This window comes from Cimex lectularius, unplaced genomic scaffold, assembly GCF_000648675.2.
Source record: "Cimex lectularius strain Harlan isolate CLEC.00 unplaced genomic scaffold, Clec_2.1 scaffold210, whole genome shotgun sequence".
NCBI classification, from domain to species: domain Eukaryota; kingdom Metazoa; phylum Arthropoda; class Insecta; order Hemiptera; family Cimicidae; genus Cimex; species Cimex lectularius.
In genome coordinates this window covers 451,555-466,331 of record NW_019392884.1, presented here as the reverse complement: position 1 = coordinate 466,331, position 14,777 = coordinate 451,555, and the positions used below count along the sequence as shown (strand labels likewise).

The 14,777-nt window shown below is 35.2% G+C and overlaps 1 protein-coding gene across 2 annotated transcripts in view; it reads left to right on the top strand.

The window, feature by feature from the left end:
* The window catches only part of LOC106674173 (protein pinocchio), a 203,987-nt gene extending 192,982 nt beyond the window's left edge, over positions 1–11,005 (top strand). For both annotated transcript variants that reach the window (XM_014406742.2, XM_024229037.1), the window contains 2 exons: positions 9,860–10,019; positions 10,084–11,005. In XM_014406742.2, coding sequence (XP_014262228.1) covers positions 9,860–10,019; positions 10,084–10,324 — 401 coding nt within the window. In that variant the 3' untranslated portion in view covers positions 10,325–11,005. The remainder of the gene's footprint in view (positions 1–9,859; positions 10,020–10,083) is intronic.
* Positions 11,006–14,777: the final 3,772 nt, after the last annotated feature.

Sequence of the window (14,777 nt, the reverse complement as noted above, 5' to 3'; positions counted from 1 at the left end):
TTCATTGCCTTATTTATGTTCGTTCCTGATTCGTTTCCGAAGAAAACAACAAATATATTATCAATTGGAATGTTTTTGAAAAATTAACTATTTTTACTCATTTGGGGTGGCGACGGAGGTGATGAACCTTTTTATGGTGATAGATAAAAAAATATTCGATACGTGTCCAACCGTTTTTGCCAATGAGCCCTATGAGCTGAGAAAAAATATTTTAAGCATTTTAATATTTTTTGATAAATATGGGTTTCTTTGTTGTGTATGTATTATATTAGGTTATTTATGTCAGTCGAATGGATTTTGAAGTTAGATAAAATTGGATTAAATTAGATTAGGTATAAAAAAGGCACAAAAATCAAAAGACACTTCAAGTAAAGTAGGCTAAGAGAATTTTCGGATTTCTTTGAAACACTGTTTAAATCCCTTGAATACAAATTTATTTATAGCAATAAAAATATTTGGACTCGATTAATCGGAGGTTTTTTTTTGCGATGGGCGTTGTTCCGGACTTAAAAAAATTCAAAAATATTCTGGTTTTGATCAAATTCATCGTTATTGCATAAGTTGGAAAGCAGAATGTTTCTACTATTGAGCTATTTGAACAATATTTAAATTTCATTGTAAGTGAGAAAGGTAAAGATGGACTCAACTAAAAATCTTGTGCGTCATGTGTATGTATGTACATATACACAACCTTATACACGGTTGAGCCTATCACTTCTCTCAGTCCACAGGCAATTCCAGCTTTTGCAATTTACAATAAATTACCGGCAAGCCTCGATAATCACCCACCTCGGGTGTTGGCAGTCCGAGGTCAGACCTCGATCTTATCCGTCCAACCGCTGAAGTTGGACACCGGGTACTGTCAACAGCTAGGTCATTTCGGCACCCAAGGCGTGCTAGATCCAAACCCTTTCACACTTACATTCATTCTTAAATACGTTATTTCCTATTTACATACCAATCACTCAATTAGGGTGGAGTACTCGACATTCCTTCATCACCGTATTACACCTTTTGTATTCCTAACTTAATTGAGGGGCGATGGGATACTCAATCGCCATAGACCCTCTCACGCTTTCACGCTAATAAATACATTCCCTGTCAACACTCGCTAAGTACACAAAACTATCAATATTATATACAATAAAACAACACTGTTTCCTCCATAAATACGAATAGGAGACCAAGATAGCTGTTGGGCTCAAGTACGATTCTCATGCGTGAATCGAAAAAGTCGGTTCAAAATTGTCATTTTTGTTATTTTCAAGAGAATTTTAGGCTTCCGTAGAAGAGCACTTTTTTATTTTTACAAAAATTTGTATCTAAGAGTTTTCAGGGTGTAAAACATGAATATTGGTGGCTAGGCATGGATATCGTAGTTATTAAAATTCATAATTTATGATTAGACATCGTAAAAAAAGTACGATATGATCCCACTTATTTTCTTCTATCTACAAACAACAAAAATACATATTTATGTACATAAAATATAACAACCTTGAAATGCGTGCATAAGAAAGGTAGAAAACTGCCTTAAATTGTACGTGTGTTTTATTAGCGACAATTAATAATTTGTAGAAGTCGTGAAGAGCAGTCAGGAATGAAGAATTTTAGAAAAACACCTTTTTCATTTTTTCGCCTGCGTTTCGACCTACATTCGAGTCATCTTCAGGACATAAAGTGTGGTGATATTCTTGTTGACGACAATTTCACACGAAGCAAATACGACGCCACGAGAATAGCACCACATTTTACGCTCTGAAGATGACCCGAATAAAGGTCGAAACGTCGGCAAACAAAATGAGATACTAAAATACTGCCTGACCTAGTATCACCAAAAGAAAGTTTAATTAAAATCTGTAAACCCTAGTCTTCATAGTAAATTATTCTAGCATATCTGTAAGCAGTTATGAACGTGTTTTTCTCTTTTTTCCCGTGTTTCACGGTTGAATTATGCGGCATTTCTAGTTTGTGTTGAAATCCTTTTGAAGGTCGGGGAATAATAGAGGTTTTTTTCTAATTTTTCAATATTGTAGTTTGGTTAACCAAAGAAAATATACCATTATATTACTATGTATCTTATCTTTATATTTTCCAGTAAAATGTTTATAGTAACATCAAACTTTTTTTTATAACGTTAATAAGTTCAGGGTGCTAAAATAGTTGTTTATTCCCTTGGTTGTCCAAGTTGTATTAATTATTATATATTCTGACAAAGGAGCACTTCCACGGAAATATGATAGTTATGATATATTAATCCATTTACGTTTTTGTGGTCAATTGACCAAGTTATTTGTTTTAATTAACTAATCTTTCTATGTATGGTCTTGGTTAAGAAAAAAAAGTCAGTGTCACGAGCGAGATTCGAACCCACGACCTTCGGCCAAATACGCCGCTACTCTACCACTTGAGCTATCGAGACTTCGATCCACTGGACACTAACGTCCCATCTCACCTCACCTCTTGAATTTTCCCTCCTTTTTGCTATTTTTTAAATGTCGTGTAATCTATTTGATTCTCGGCGACAAATGATTAATTGTCAATTAATTAAGGTTTTTAGTTGAGATAAAAAAGTCAGTGTCACGAGCGGGATTCGAACCCACGACCTTCGGCTCAATACGCCGCTGCTCTACCACTTGAGCTATCGAGACTTCGATCCACTCGGACACTAACTTCCCATCTCAACCTCACCTCACGAATTTTCCCTCCTTTTTGCTATTTTTTAAATGTCATTTGGTCTCCGAGTGGATCGAAGTCACGGTAGCTCAAGAGGTAGAGTATCGGCGTATTTAGCCGAAGGTCGTGGGTTCGAATCCCGCTCGTGACAATGACTTTTTTATCTCAGCCAATACCGTTTATAAATATTAATTAATTGAAATGGATTTTGCATAAAACTCGTGAATTTCTGATCTCGTTTAATTTGGTTTACATTAAAATAAGTTTATTGAAATTAATAGAACAATAAAAATACAGATAGTGTTTTAAATAAACAACAAAATAGGAGTGTCCGGACTTTTTGCCTTTCAGTGCATATTAACTCCATAGAAAATTTATATGGTACTTTTTAAGGCCACAATTATATTTTTGACGCGCACGCACGTATTTAGTGTTATTACCAAGTGTCATCTGTGAGTTTTTAATAACCAAAGATATACGAACATCAGAAGAGGTTTAATTGTCACAAAGGCGCTCAAGGTCTTTCTATTATTTTCTTGTAATAGAGAAGTTTCTCGTGTACAAAATATTCGGGAGTGAGTTGTTTTTGGATAAAGCAAATTTTATCCAGAAGATTGAAACGAATTTTTGTATAAATTGAAACAATTGATTCGCGATACGTCCCCCCCCCCCAAAAAAAAAGCTTCTCGTTATATACAGACAAATATTAGAAAAAACGTTAGTAAATACAATAAATCAATACTAGGTTCATTGTTTTGACAGTTTTACAAATTTGAGCACTGAAGATGATCTCCATAGAGATTGAAACGTTGGCACGATAAAGAAAACGTTTTTTTCTAAAACCTACGTTACACCAGACATGTCACGACCTCCAAATAATCCAGTTTTACAAATCTTATTTAATATCCGTTTACCTGTAAAATTTGAAAAAAAAGGGATGATGTAGGCTGTTTATTAACTTAATAAGTCCCACCACCATGTAAAAACGACATGGATTTTCATTCAACTCGCATCAGAGAATGAAACAGGCAAGAAATAATTACAAGATAAGCCTGAGGTTAAAAATAAAAGTGATGCTTCGGCTGTTTATGACCTAACCTTCGAGGAAACAACACATTGAAATTAATTATTATAACATATAACCAATGTTCTTAGAATAAAACGAAATATTGAGGTGCTTAAAGCAACTCGTGCTTTTTAAAATTGACAAATTTTATGCCAAAACAAATAAAAATACTATTACTGTCACGGTTTTGTTTTGTTTTTTTGAATTATGAAGAGTTTTGTTAAATTCTTACAATGCCTTATCTATTTTTTCATGTGGTAAATGCATTCCGACGTGTTGAAAATAAATCTTTCGAGACTAGCCGATAAAAATAAATTACCGACGTGATTAAAAGAACTTTAAACCGAAAATTATAACTGAATAGTTCAATTTGTCGAATTAATCAAATATGCTGAACAATTGCCTGGAAAAAATTGGCCAATAATTCCAGCGAAAAAATTTTCGAGAGTAATCTTCTTAACATAAGCTAATTTAAAATTTATCTAGCATGAAGCTTTTAAATATGTTATCATCTTGGCAAAACTATTATAATAATCACCATTATATTTCGTGGTCCGATTGACCAAATTGCTTCTTTCAATTAATTAATCTTTAAGTGTGGTATTGGTTGAGATAAAAAAGTCAGTGTCACGAGCGGGATTCGAACCCGCGACCTTCGGCTCAATACGCCGCTGCTCTAGCCACTTGATCTATTGTGACTGTCCGAGTGGATCGGAGTATTGAGCCGAAGGTCGTCGGTTCGAAACCCGCTCGTGACACTTTTTCATTTTGACCAAAACCTTACATAAAAAGATTAATTAATTGAAAGAAGCAATTTGTCAATACATTAAAAGAAGAAAATTTAGTAGTCACAATACATTACATTACATACATTAACAGTTTAATTTTTCTGTTTCCGAACTAACTCCATCTCCTGAACACTCCGATAGATCATATATAAATAAAGCAAACAGCGAGGGGCTTAGGATGAATCCTTGTTTGACTCCAGACTATATTGAAATCCATTCCGGAAGGTTTTTACCATATTGCAGATTTTGTGCCTTCGTAAAGTCCTTGTAACCTAATTATTCAGTTTGAAGAAAAGAGCTAGACCTACAGAATCAAAGGCGGGGGAAAAAATAAAGAAAAACGTATAGAAATTTTCTTTATTGACATTTCATTTTATATTATAAATTCAGATGATGGGACTTGACAGACTGAACAGTACACTATGGCATTGCAGGCGAATTAAATTATAACAACCTCGTGTATATCGAGGAAAATGGCGTTCATAAAGTTGATTGCAGAACTGCTTTAAACTAGTAAACATTTTCTGATTCAGAGTTATCCAATTTCATTTTTATTTACTTCCTACAGAGAAGTTTTTTAGTCAATTAATATTTTTTCTTCATTGTGGACAAATATTGTCATTATACACAGCCAAATAAGAAAAGAATGTAGGGAAATACGTTATTGAACTTGAATTTTCGAATTGAAAAATGGCAAAACGAATGGAAAATTTGAAAGGTTGGGTTGAGATGGGAAATTGGTGTCCGAGTGTATCGAAGTCACGATACCTCAAGTGTGAGAGCAGCGGCGTATTGAGCCGAACGTCGTGGGTTCGAATCCCGCTCGTGACTCTGACTTTTTTATCTCAACCAACGCCTTACATAAAGATTAATTAATTGAAAAGTGATCATAAAGATAAACTCATTGAATATCTAAAATCATACGTCGCTTATATGCCATTTCTGGGTATGAATGAATTTATTTGCGTGAACGGTCTGGTCTATGGCGGAATATAGAGTACCCCACAGACCTGTCAAACTAGTTAGTCATATTAGTATAGGGTTTATACATTATACATTAACGTTAATGAACCTATGGTCCTTTTCGCATGTAGTCCATCTTTAGAAAGTCGTTGCTTGATCTAAACAGCGGTATGTTGATTACAGAGTACATTCGAAACATTAAAACTATCACCTTTCTGAGGTGTGGCACGATGGCGAGCTTGCGAGCTTATCATGCCTTCTTGAGTAACCTCCAGGTTCATGATAGATTTGGACAGTTGTTCTTGGAATGTTAAGCACCCTGGCTACATACGGTTGACTTCTTCCATCAACCAACAATGCTCTGATTCTAGTCGAATCTGTATCACTTAAAATCATCACAAACAAATTTGAAGCTTAAAAATGGTAACTCAAACGCTTCCTACCCACTCCTTATTACCTTATCCTGAAATCCTACCTAACAGACCGCTGCTTCAGAGTGAGGTGCGGTAACGAGTTCTCTGAAATCAGGCCAATACAAGCCGGTGTCCCACAAGGGAGTCAAAGGTCCTATCCTTTATACCATCTATACTGCTGACCTACCTACTCTCCCAATACCATCATTACCACCTACGCGGACGATACCGCAATTTTGTCCTCTAACTTGAATCCTACCCAAGCTACTTCTAATATCCAAGAACACTTTGAGCTCATCGAAGATTGGTGTAAAAAGTGGAGGACAAGATTAAACGGAGAAAAGTGCATCCAATGTACGTTCTCTTTGAAAAATCTTGCCCTCCACTATACATCAACAATGAAGAGATACCGACTTCCACTCAAATCAAATACCTAGGAATATACCTTGACAGCAGACGTGGAATTCCCACACAAGACTTAAAAGACAATAACTCAACAGAAGACATGGACAATTACGCAGACTACTAAGACCAAAATCCGGGTTGACCATGACTAAACTGACCTTAAACAAGACTTTACTGCGACCACTTTGGACATGCGGTATGGAATTGTGGGGTTCCGCCAAACCATCCAATATCCAGCGTATCCAGTCCTTCCAATCCAAAGTCCTCAGACAAACGTCAAAGCTCCGTTTTACGCCTCTAACCTTACTATCCACAAAGATCTCAACGTTCCTTTTGTCCACGAACTGATCCATTCCCGAGAGAGCCCTCTCCACATATTCCATCCCAAGAATCCACCATGTCGCCTAAAACGACGATGGCCCCGAGACGAGACCTCCTAGCCCCTTAATCCATTAAAATGAGTGCCAGCACTGGCTGGCTTCTCATGGCATGCGTCCTCCGGGTGCAGCGCTGGCATCAGTGTTAGTGCTGTGACCGAGCGGTGAACAGTATACATTGTGATCACATTTGTTATGTACAAGTTGTATAGGCTACAAATAAATAAAAAAATAAAAAAAATAGTACAACTTTTAAAAAAACCAAACCACTTTTAAAGGAATAAGGATAGATACTTTTTAAGGATAGATAAAAAGTAGTACTGGCTATGACCATAGCTGTTTGCTGCCAAAACCTAGCAACTTTGAACCTTATAAGGTACCATGTCGATAAGTTAGCCTTCATTGGTCCATAACATTGTAATAACTCAAAACAGCCTTTAAAAATACGATATGAACTGCTTTAACCAAAGTCTGCGTTAAAAAAAATCGATCATTTTATCATCATTACCGACCTAATTATGGGATTTTCATAAATAATTAATGAAAATTCTTCGTACTGGTAAATAGAATAATAGAATCTTTTTTACCAATGTAGAATCACGAAGGAAATTCGCTTTTACGTTGATGAATTAATCCTTAAATTATTCAAGTTAATTAAACCATCGGACGGGGAACGATAGCACGGCTAGAACGGAATAAACTTTGCATGAACGTACAAATAAAATAACAAAGTATTGATAAATTTAACGGGGTGGTGATCCAGGAATTTTGATTGAAAATTCCAATTGATCAGTTTATTGTGTAATTTTTTTGTTATGAAGGTTTTATTTTTTAAACAAAATATGTTTATGTATTTCAATAATCAGTGCTTGTAGTAGGTGGATAATGAAAATTGATCGCATTCCGAATGTCATTAAACGCCTTTTCAGATTTTTTTTCTAATCTCAATAATTTAATCGCTCCTTGAGAAAAAAAAATTATAAAAAAACAAACTTGAATCCGATACTTTCGGATAAGAAACATTAGCCGTGCAAACCAAGAAAAATATAAACAATTTCACCTGGAGAATTTTAAAGCAATGGACTGCTTATGGTAATTTTGGTCGTTTTTAATTTTATTGCTTAGTTCATTTTTTGGGATTTTTGAGTTTATTTGGTGTTACCTTTTTCGCCAGGGTAAAATTTATCCTAGATGATCCTCGAAAAGCTATGTATTTTGGTTTTTGGTTCTCTGTGTATTTTTTTCTTGAGGGTGATATTTGTGATGGAATTAACAAAAATCAGCGAGAATTGGCAGGTAGGGTGATAACTTTCGAATAATAGGTTTTACCATCAGTTAGACTAAAAAAGAAAATTTCATTTGTATAATTTCTTTAGCATTTCCGCTAGGTTATGGGGTTTTTGGTCCATCCTAGTTGTTGTGGTTTGTCAGACTAAAATGGACCAAAGCGACCAAATGGCGTGATGTACCTCAAAAGGAAAGTTCCAAATTTATATGGAAAAAAGGCAATATACATTATTCTAACCTAGCATGTAGCAATGTTCATAAATGTTTCTTAGGTGATACCTATCCATTATGGGTTTTTTAAAGATTCTTTGGAAACGTTATGACCTTACGCGTTTAGGTGTTGTCTGTTTCGTCACTTTTAAAAGCCTCAAAAAAAGGAGGCTATCGGATTTTATAAAAATCAATGGTAATGGGAAATTTTCGCTTGTATCCTCGGTTGGATATTTACAGAAGCCGAGAGTGGAATTGTGAGCGAATTTCTCCCACCTCGTCGTCTTCCCTCCCTGCGCCCCACTCCTGTACTGGCCCAAGTATAAAACCGAGGTCGCCTTTCCAAACTGGTTAGTATCCATCCTTTCCACCGTCGAATATAGGCGATTTATATATCCCTTTGTCGACCTGATTTTTTGAAGAAAGGAAAAATACAAGTTTTTCGAAATTCTCTTCTGGTTTTTCTCGTGCATAGGCTTTACAAGAGCAGTTTCGTGAATTGTGACTGTGCTTTGAAAAATTGTGCCTGATTCATTTTGGAATTCTTTTCGACACCTTGACACCCAAAAAGGTAAGAATTGTCAAATCGAGGCAATCTATAAAATTAAGAAAAATCTGAATTCATCTGTTCAAAAACTTCAACTCTGGTCGTTCTTTTCAACCAAGAACTTTCCAAGGTGCAAGAAGTTTCCCTTGTGTTCAAAATTGTTTAAAAACAAATTGCCATTTAATTTTTTTTTGGTATCGGTGTAACCCAGTTTAGGAGTAAACAACCTTTAAAATCTGTCACGAGCTTAAAAATCCAATGGAATTGGGTCGCGTGTTTTGACAAAGTCTTGCGACATCTGTTTCGATCGGTAATCAATCGTTTTATTTTCCCTCCGGAACCTCGAACGATGTCTTTTCTTTTGGAACGATCAAAGCTTAAATAGGCAAAAAAAAATCTTAATCTTAAAGTTTCTCTACCGTCTGGAACGCCTGTAATAGTCAACTTTCACTTTTTAAGTGGGACAAGTCAATTTGTTTATAAAATTATACAGAAAAAGGGTCAATAATATATAATCATGGAATCTTACGCTATGTAAAAATAAACTGTATCAATTTCATGTTTTTTCATTATACATAATGACGTTTAAAGAATTGGAGTGTTGGGTTTTCCACTGTGCTATCGCACGTCAATCACTGTACAAGATATTGCCAGGAATTTTTTTCTTTTATAAATTAATTATATTTGATGACACTTTTCTTTACTGATAAGTGAATTCCTGGTCAAGTTGACAATTATAGAATGTATTTTATTATCGCGGGTCGTGTTAATTATAGGAAGGCGCCTAAGAAATTGGGCCCAAGCCACGTTTACAAATTAGATAGGTCACTGCCCCCATATGCCCGAGATACGCCCTTATTACGGCTCGGGTCGGGAATTTTCCGTCGGGGGCAGGAGTATTGATCTTCCCACCTACACTACATCCCGTCCTTTCTATAACAAAAAATAAATTGTGTTTAAAAAAATTGAAGAGAGAGAGGGAAGAAATGTTTAAAGGATGAAGGTTTTGACTTTCACCGACCCAAATACCTTTGTGTTTGCTCAGATGTTTGATTTTTTGGATGTATGTTTGGATATGTTTAAAAAACCGAATTGAATTGCAAAAGTTTTTGTTGTTTTTTTAATAGGAATAATGTCAGTGGCGAGTGTGCATCCTGTGAGCGGGTTGACCAACAGGAGTCAGTCCTACACTTCAGTGAGTTCCTTGGACGATGTGACCTCTTACTGTCCGTCCGAACACGTCCTTTCCATCGAGGAATTGAGACTCCAGCTGAATTCCTGCTTTACGTAAGTTTCAATAGAAAGTAACGTGAAAGACAGGAATAAAAAATATTTTCCTCCCCCCCTGCAGATGTGGAGTCTCGTGGACGGAAGATCACGTTTCCCTGGATTGCTCCGAATGCGGCGGCTACAGCTTGGAAAGGCCTTGTCCTCTCTGCGACGGACACTGTTCTGCAGTTTGGAAGAGGGACCTCACCATGTCCCACGCCTGCGGTAAAGCCCGTTGGGAGGGTTGCTGCACCCTCCTCAAGCCCCAGGACGACGAGACACGGTTATGCAACAGACTAGAGAAGCTGACTGCAAGTTCTTGATCATCTTCCTTGTAAATAAATACAGCTAACATCTGCATGGCAACGATTCGATCGCCTTCCCTATAAACTTTCAACGTCTTCAGTAAAAGTCTGCCATGTCTTTCGAATGCTTTACTTTTGATCGGTTGATTACAAAAAAAACCGCATTATTTCCTTTTAATTTAAAAAAAAACTTAAAAACATTCAATTCATAAAATCCAAATACTCTTTGGGTCTGGGAAGAAAAACATGCAATTATTTGTACCTCAATATTGTGTATAATTGACTCTGTATTTTTTCCCCTGTGCTTTTTCTCCACATAGATTTATGCTAGTTACTTAAAACAAAGACTTTTAGCCCAAATTGTACAATTTAATTTAATACGTTAAAGGAAACACTCTCATCTGTGTATGCAGTGAAGACTATGTCTCAACCATTGAGTCGTATTTATTTATAAGTATTAGAACAGACCGATAGGACATCCAAATTGTTATATTTATTTTTAAGCCTCTTTAGTATCTTATGTGAAAAATGGATATGGTACACAGAGATGGCTATGTACATACGATTCGAGAGGCAGTAAATACTGGACTCTGTGTCTAGTCGTGTCTAAGACTTATCTTTCTACTTTAGTTTGTTACCAACATTAAAGCCGATGATTTTTATACTGCATTTAGTTTAGATTTTAGTTAGTGGAATTTTGTAAATACAGAACATTGACAAAACGACAACAAAAAAAATCACGATAATTTGTCCTACATATGCAATTAAAAATATATCTGTAACTCTTTAAAGTAGATTATTCTTTTAATAAATCTGCAGCTGGTCTGATGTAATTATTTTTTAAATTATTCTTATAAAATTTTGATTTGTTAATGATTTTTTTTCTTGAAAAAGAAGAAAAACAGGTCAAAAGAACTCTTCGAAATTTTGTTTGTTGTAATAATCATTATTATTCCTGTATTTAAAAATAAAAATTTCGTTTTTTTTATTTTAACTGTTTTGTTTTTTCTTCATGATGAATCCTTCATCCGTTTCCACCTAACAATTGAAACGCAAAAAAATTATAAATTTTGTGGGGTTTTAATTTAAAAAAATATCAATTTAGGTTGAGTGAAAAATATCTCATGGCAATGTAGCTTAAGCTACTTGAAAACAGTCGAAGAGATATGAGACAACAACTTTTTAAAAATATTCTCATAAAAATTAATTTGTACAATGTAAAATGACAAAAAAGGAAGACGTCAGAGTGGACGCCCTTACAAAAAATGGGGTTGGCATACAGCTAATAGGTCCTGAGCTATGTTGTGACGTAGGGATTCATACTATCAATGAGTATCTTAGACAAAATAAAAATGAAAAACCGAGTAATTCATTCATTAGACGAACAATCCAAGAACTTTCTAGCAGGAAAGTAGCAACAGTATGCATTAAAAGGAACAGGAAAAAAATTTGAATCATAACAGGATTCTTAACAGGACTCCTCAGACTAAATGGACATTTAAAGAAGTTAGTATAATCCGACATGTGTAGATCCTGCAAGGAAGCAGTGGAGCAGTAACTCAAACTGTGGTGGTATTTTTGCCTGCAGAAGGAAGTGTTTTGGGACGTACAGTATAACCATAGACATGATTGTAAACAGAGAGACAACCACTGAAACTATGTCTACTAATCAAATTTCTTGAAGAACTAGGTCGGGATAGAATTGTACTAGGGGGAGATGGTATCTCTCAAGGGTACATTATTCATGCCGAATATTCCATCTTACATCTTACAAAATGACAAAAATAACAATATAACTAAGGTATAAACAATAACCGATGTGGTAAACTTGTAGAAAATATTATTTTTTCAATATCTAAGACTGCTACCCAAGGTAGAGGATTTGGTTTAATTATTGTATATCTGCAATGGTGGGGCACTTTTAAGTGTGAATGTCATCTGCCGGCTCTTTTGTTTTCTTTTGTTGTCGGTAATTGCTTTTGCTGCAAGGTAGGGTCAGATTGCGGTTGAAGGTTGTGATATGGGTGTAGTGTGTCAGGAGTATAAACAGTGTAGAGAACTGAACCAAGGGTACATACATATAACTAATGTATAAACCATAACCAATACGGCAGGCTGGTAAGAAAAAACATTGGTTCAATAACTTTGGTTTAAAAAAAATTAACTTTTCACCATGCTATCGTATGGATTTGTGCATAACTGTAATTTCTACTGCTGTAGGGACCTCTGCCGAGACCAGGTAGGTAGGACACCGGGGCTCTCTGCTTAAAATTGGATCGTCCTACCCTCTTTTCTTAAAACGGACTGCTCTATATGTCATTACCTGTCATTGTCATTACCTGCAAAGCTCTATCAAAGGGCCCAGAAGCGGGACACATAGAAAAGACCTAGTGCTTTATATGTCACTGGATAAAAACCTTACAATTCAAAAATTGAACATTTTACCAAAGGTTTAAAGGAGCAATAAGTAAAGCTCCATTAGCTGCCTTAGAAATACTATTAAGCCTACCTACCAATACAAGAAGCTAGCAGAATCTCGTACAGGCAGAAAATAAATAAGTTCGATGGTTACGAAACATTCTGGGAACACAGCAATAACAAATGAAATCACTCATTCTTAGAAACATTTTGACAACACCCTACATAGCCTCAACAAAGGAGAAGATGAATTAAGGAAAAAATCAGATAGAATGGATTGGTGTCAAGATGGCTCCATAACGAGGAAGGAAACAGATCAGGCGTTTTCTCTACAAGCCCAAAAGATGAGCAATCAAACTCATTACGGAAGTACACCTTGGTATTTCAAGCTGAAATACATGCTGCCAATGCTTGTGCCTTAGAAAATCTTCATAAAAAATAGTGAATTCATTCCAAATCTTCAAAACATAGGGAAACACAAACGATATCTTGGGCGCCAGGACACAAAAGAATTTTGGGTAACAAAAAGGCAGACACATTTCCAGAGAAGGATCTTCAAGGCGATATATAAGCTCTGAACCTATTCTTGGGATAATAAAAAGAAACATAAAAGCCTCCATCTCAGAATGAATGCAAAATAGAAAAAGGAGAAATGGATAACCTCTAGAGGCAATAGACACAGTATGCTTACGCTAAAGCAAACCTCACCAAAACTGGCAAACTAACTGCTACAGTTAGAAAGGGCTTGAGGATGGTCACGGGCATTGGTATATTTATTGATGACCCCATATGATATAAATGTGAAGACCCCACAAAATGGAGACATAACCTGAGCACAAGTATCTAAAGCACATGTTAACAGAGTATGAGGAATTAGTGCTGAAAAGAATTATGTGTGACCTACCTGCAGATTTTAAACAACGAAGGGACAGTAGTGGTTATAATATGAAATGCATTTGATACCTGAAGTAGATAAACATATATGGTCGCATATAGTGAGCCCCTTTACACATAGGTTAATTGGAGAGAATGTGTTTATTAGCTGAAACATTATAATATTTTTGTGATGGACTACAGAATACTCACAGCACATCAAAGTAGTCTAGGTTATTCAGTAGTATATATACAATTTTCAGTGTGGTAGGGGATATTTGATGGCATAATATTAAAAACGAGTGACAGGTTTTAGATAGCTGTATGTTTAAAATATACATTCTACATTTTAAGATAATTAATATTCTTTAAGTGAATTCATTTATCATGACAAAATATAATGAATATGACACAAGAAAGCAAAAAATGAATCTCATGTGTGTTGCATGTGCATTTTCATGGATTGTTAATAATATAATTAATCAAAAACACTAAAACGCCTTATCTCATTAACCTGGGTTAAAAAATTAAGATAAAACATATTTCAGAGATTCTTGTATTTTTTTAAAATATATATAATTTATGCACAGATGTTCATTGTGCATACATGATTAATATGGTAAACATGTACTTATACAAACATAATGAATTGAAAATTAAATTCTCAGTAGAATTTTTTTTTTCCTACCGGTTACATAAATACTTCTTCCAGTTTCCGTGTTTAATGGAAAAATTTATGACCGATTTAGCGTATCTCGATCAATTATCGATTCCCCATAGATAAGACATTTAAATTAATTTGTTTCTATCTTTTGAATGGTTCACGGTCAAATTCTGAGTCAACGGTGTCAAAAGTTCACATTTAATTTTAAAGATTTTTTTTTCTTTTTCTAAAATGAAAATAGATTGTGTTCCATTGTGGACGGAAAATTTTGTCTGACTCGTTTAGAAACTCGAATAAGTATCCAAGCAAAGTATGTTCTTTGTAAGTTTTTTATGCCTTACTCCTTCAAAGCTGTGAATAGATATAAAATTATTACAAGTCAGGGTAATAAGGTCAGCAATTTTCTCCCTGGGGGCACAACTGGAAAGTCGATTTGGCCAAATGGGATAAGTGCATAGTCCAGTTAGTTTTTAGGCCTGACAGACTGCTTATAAATTATTAAGTCAAGAAGGAAAT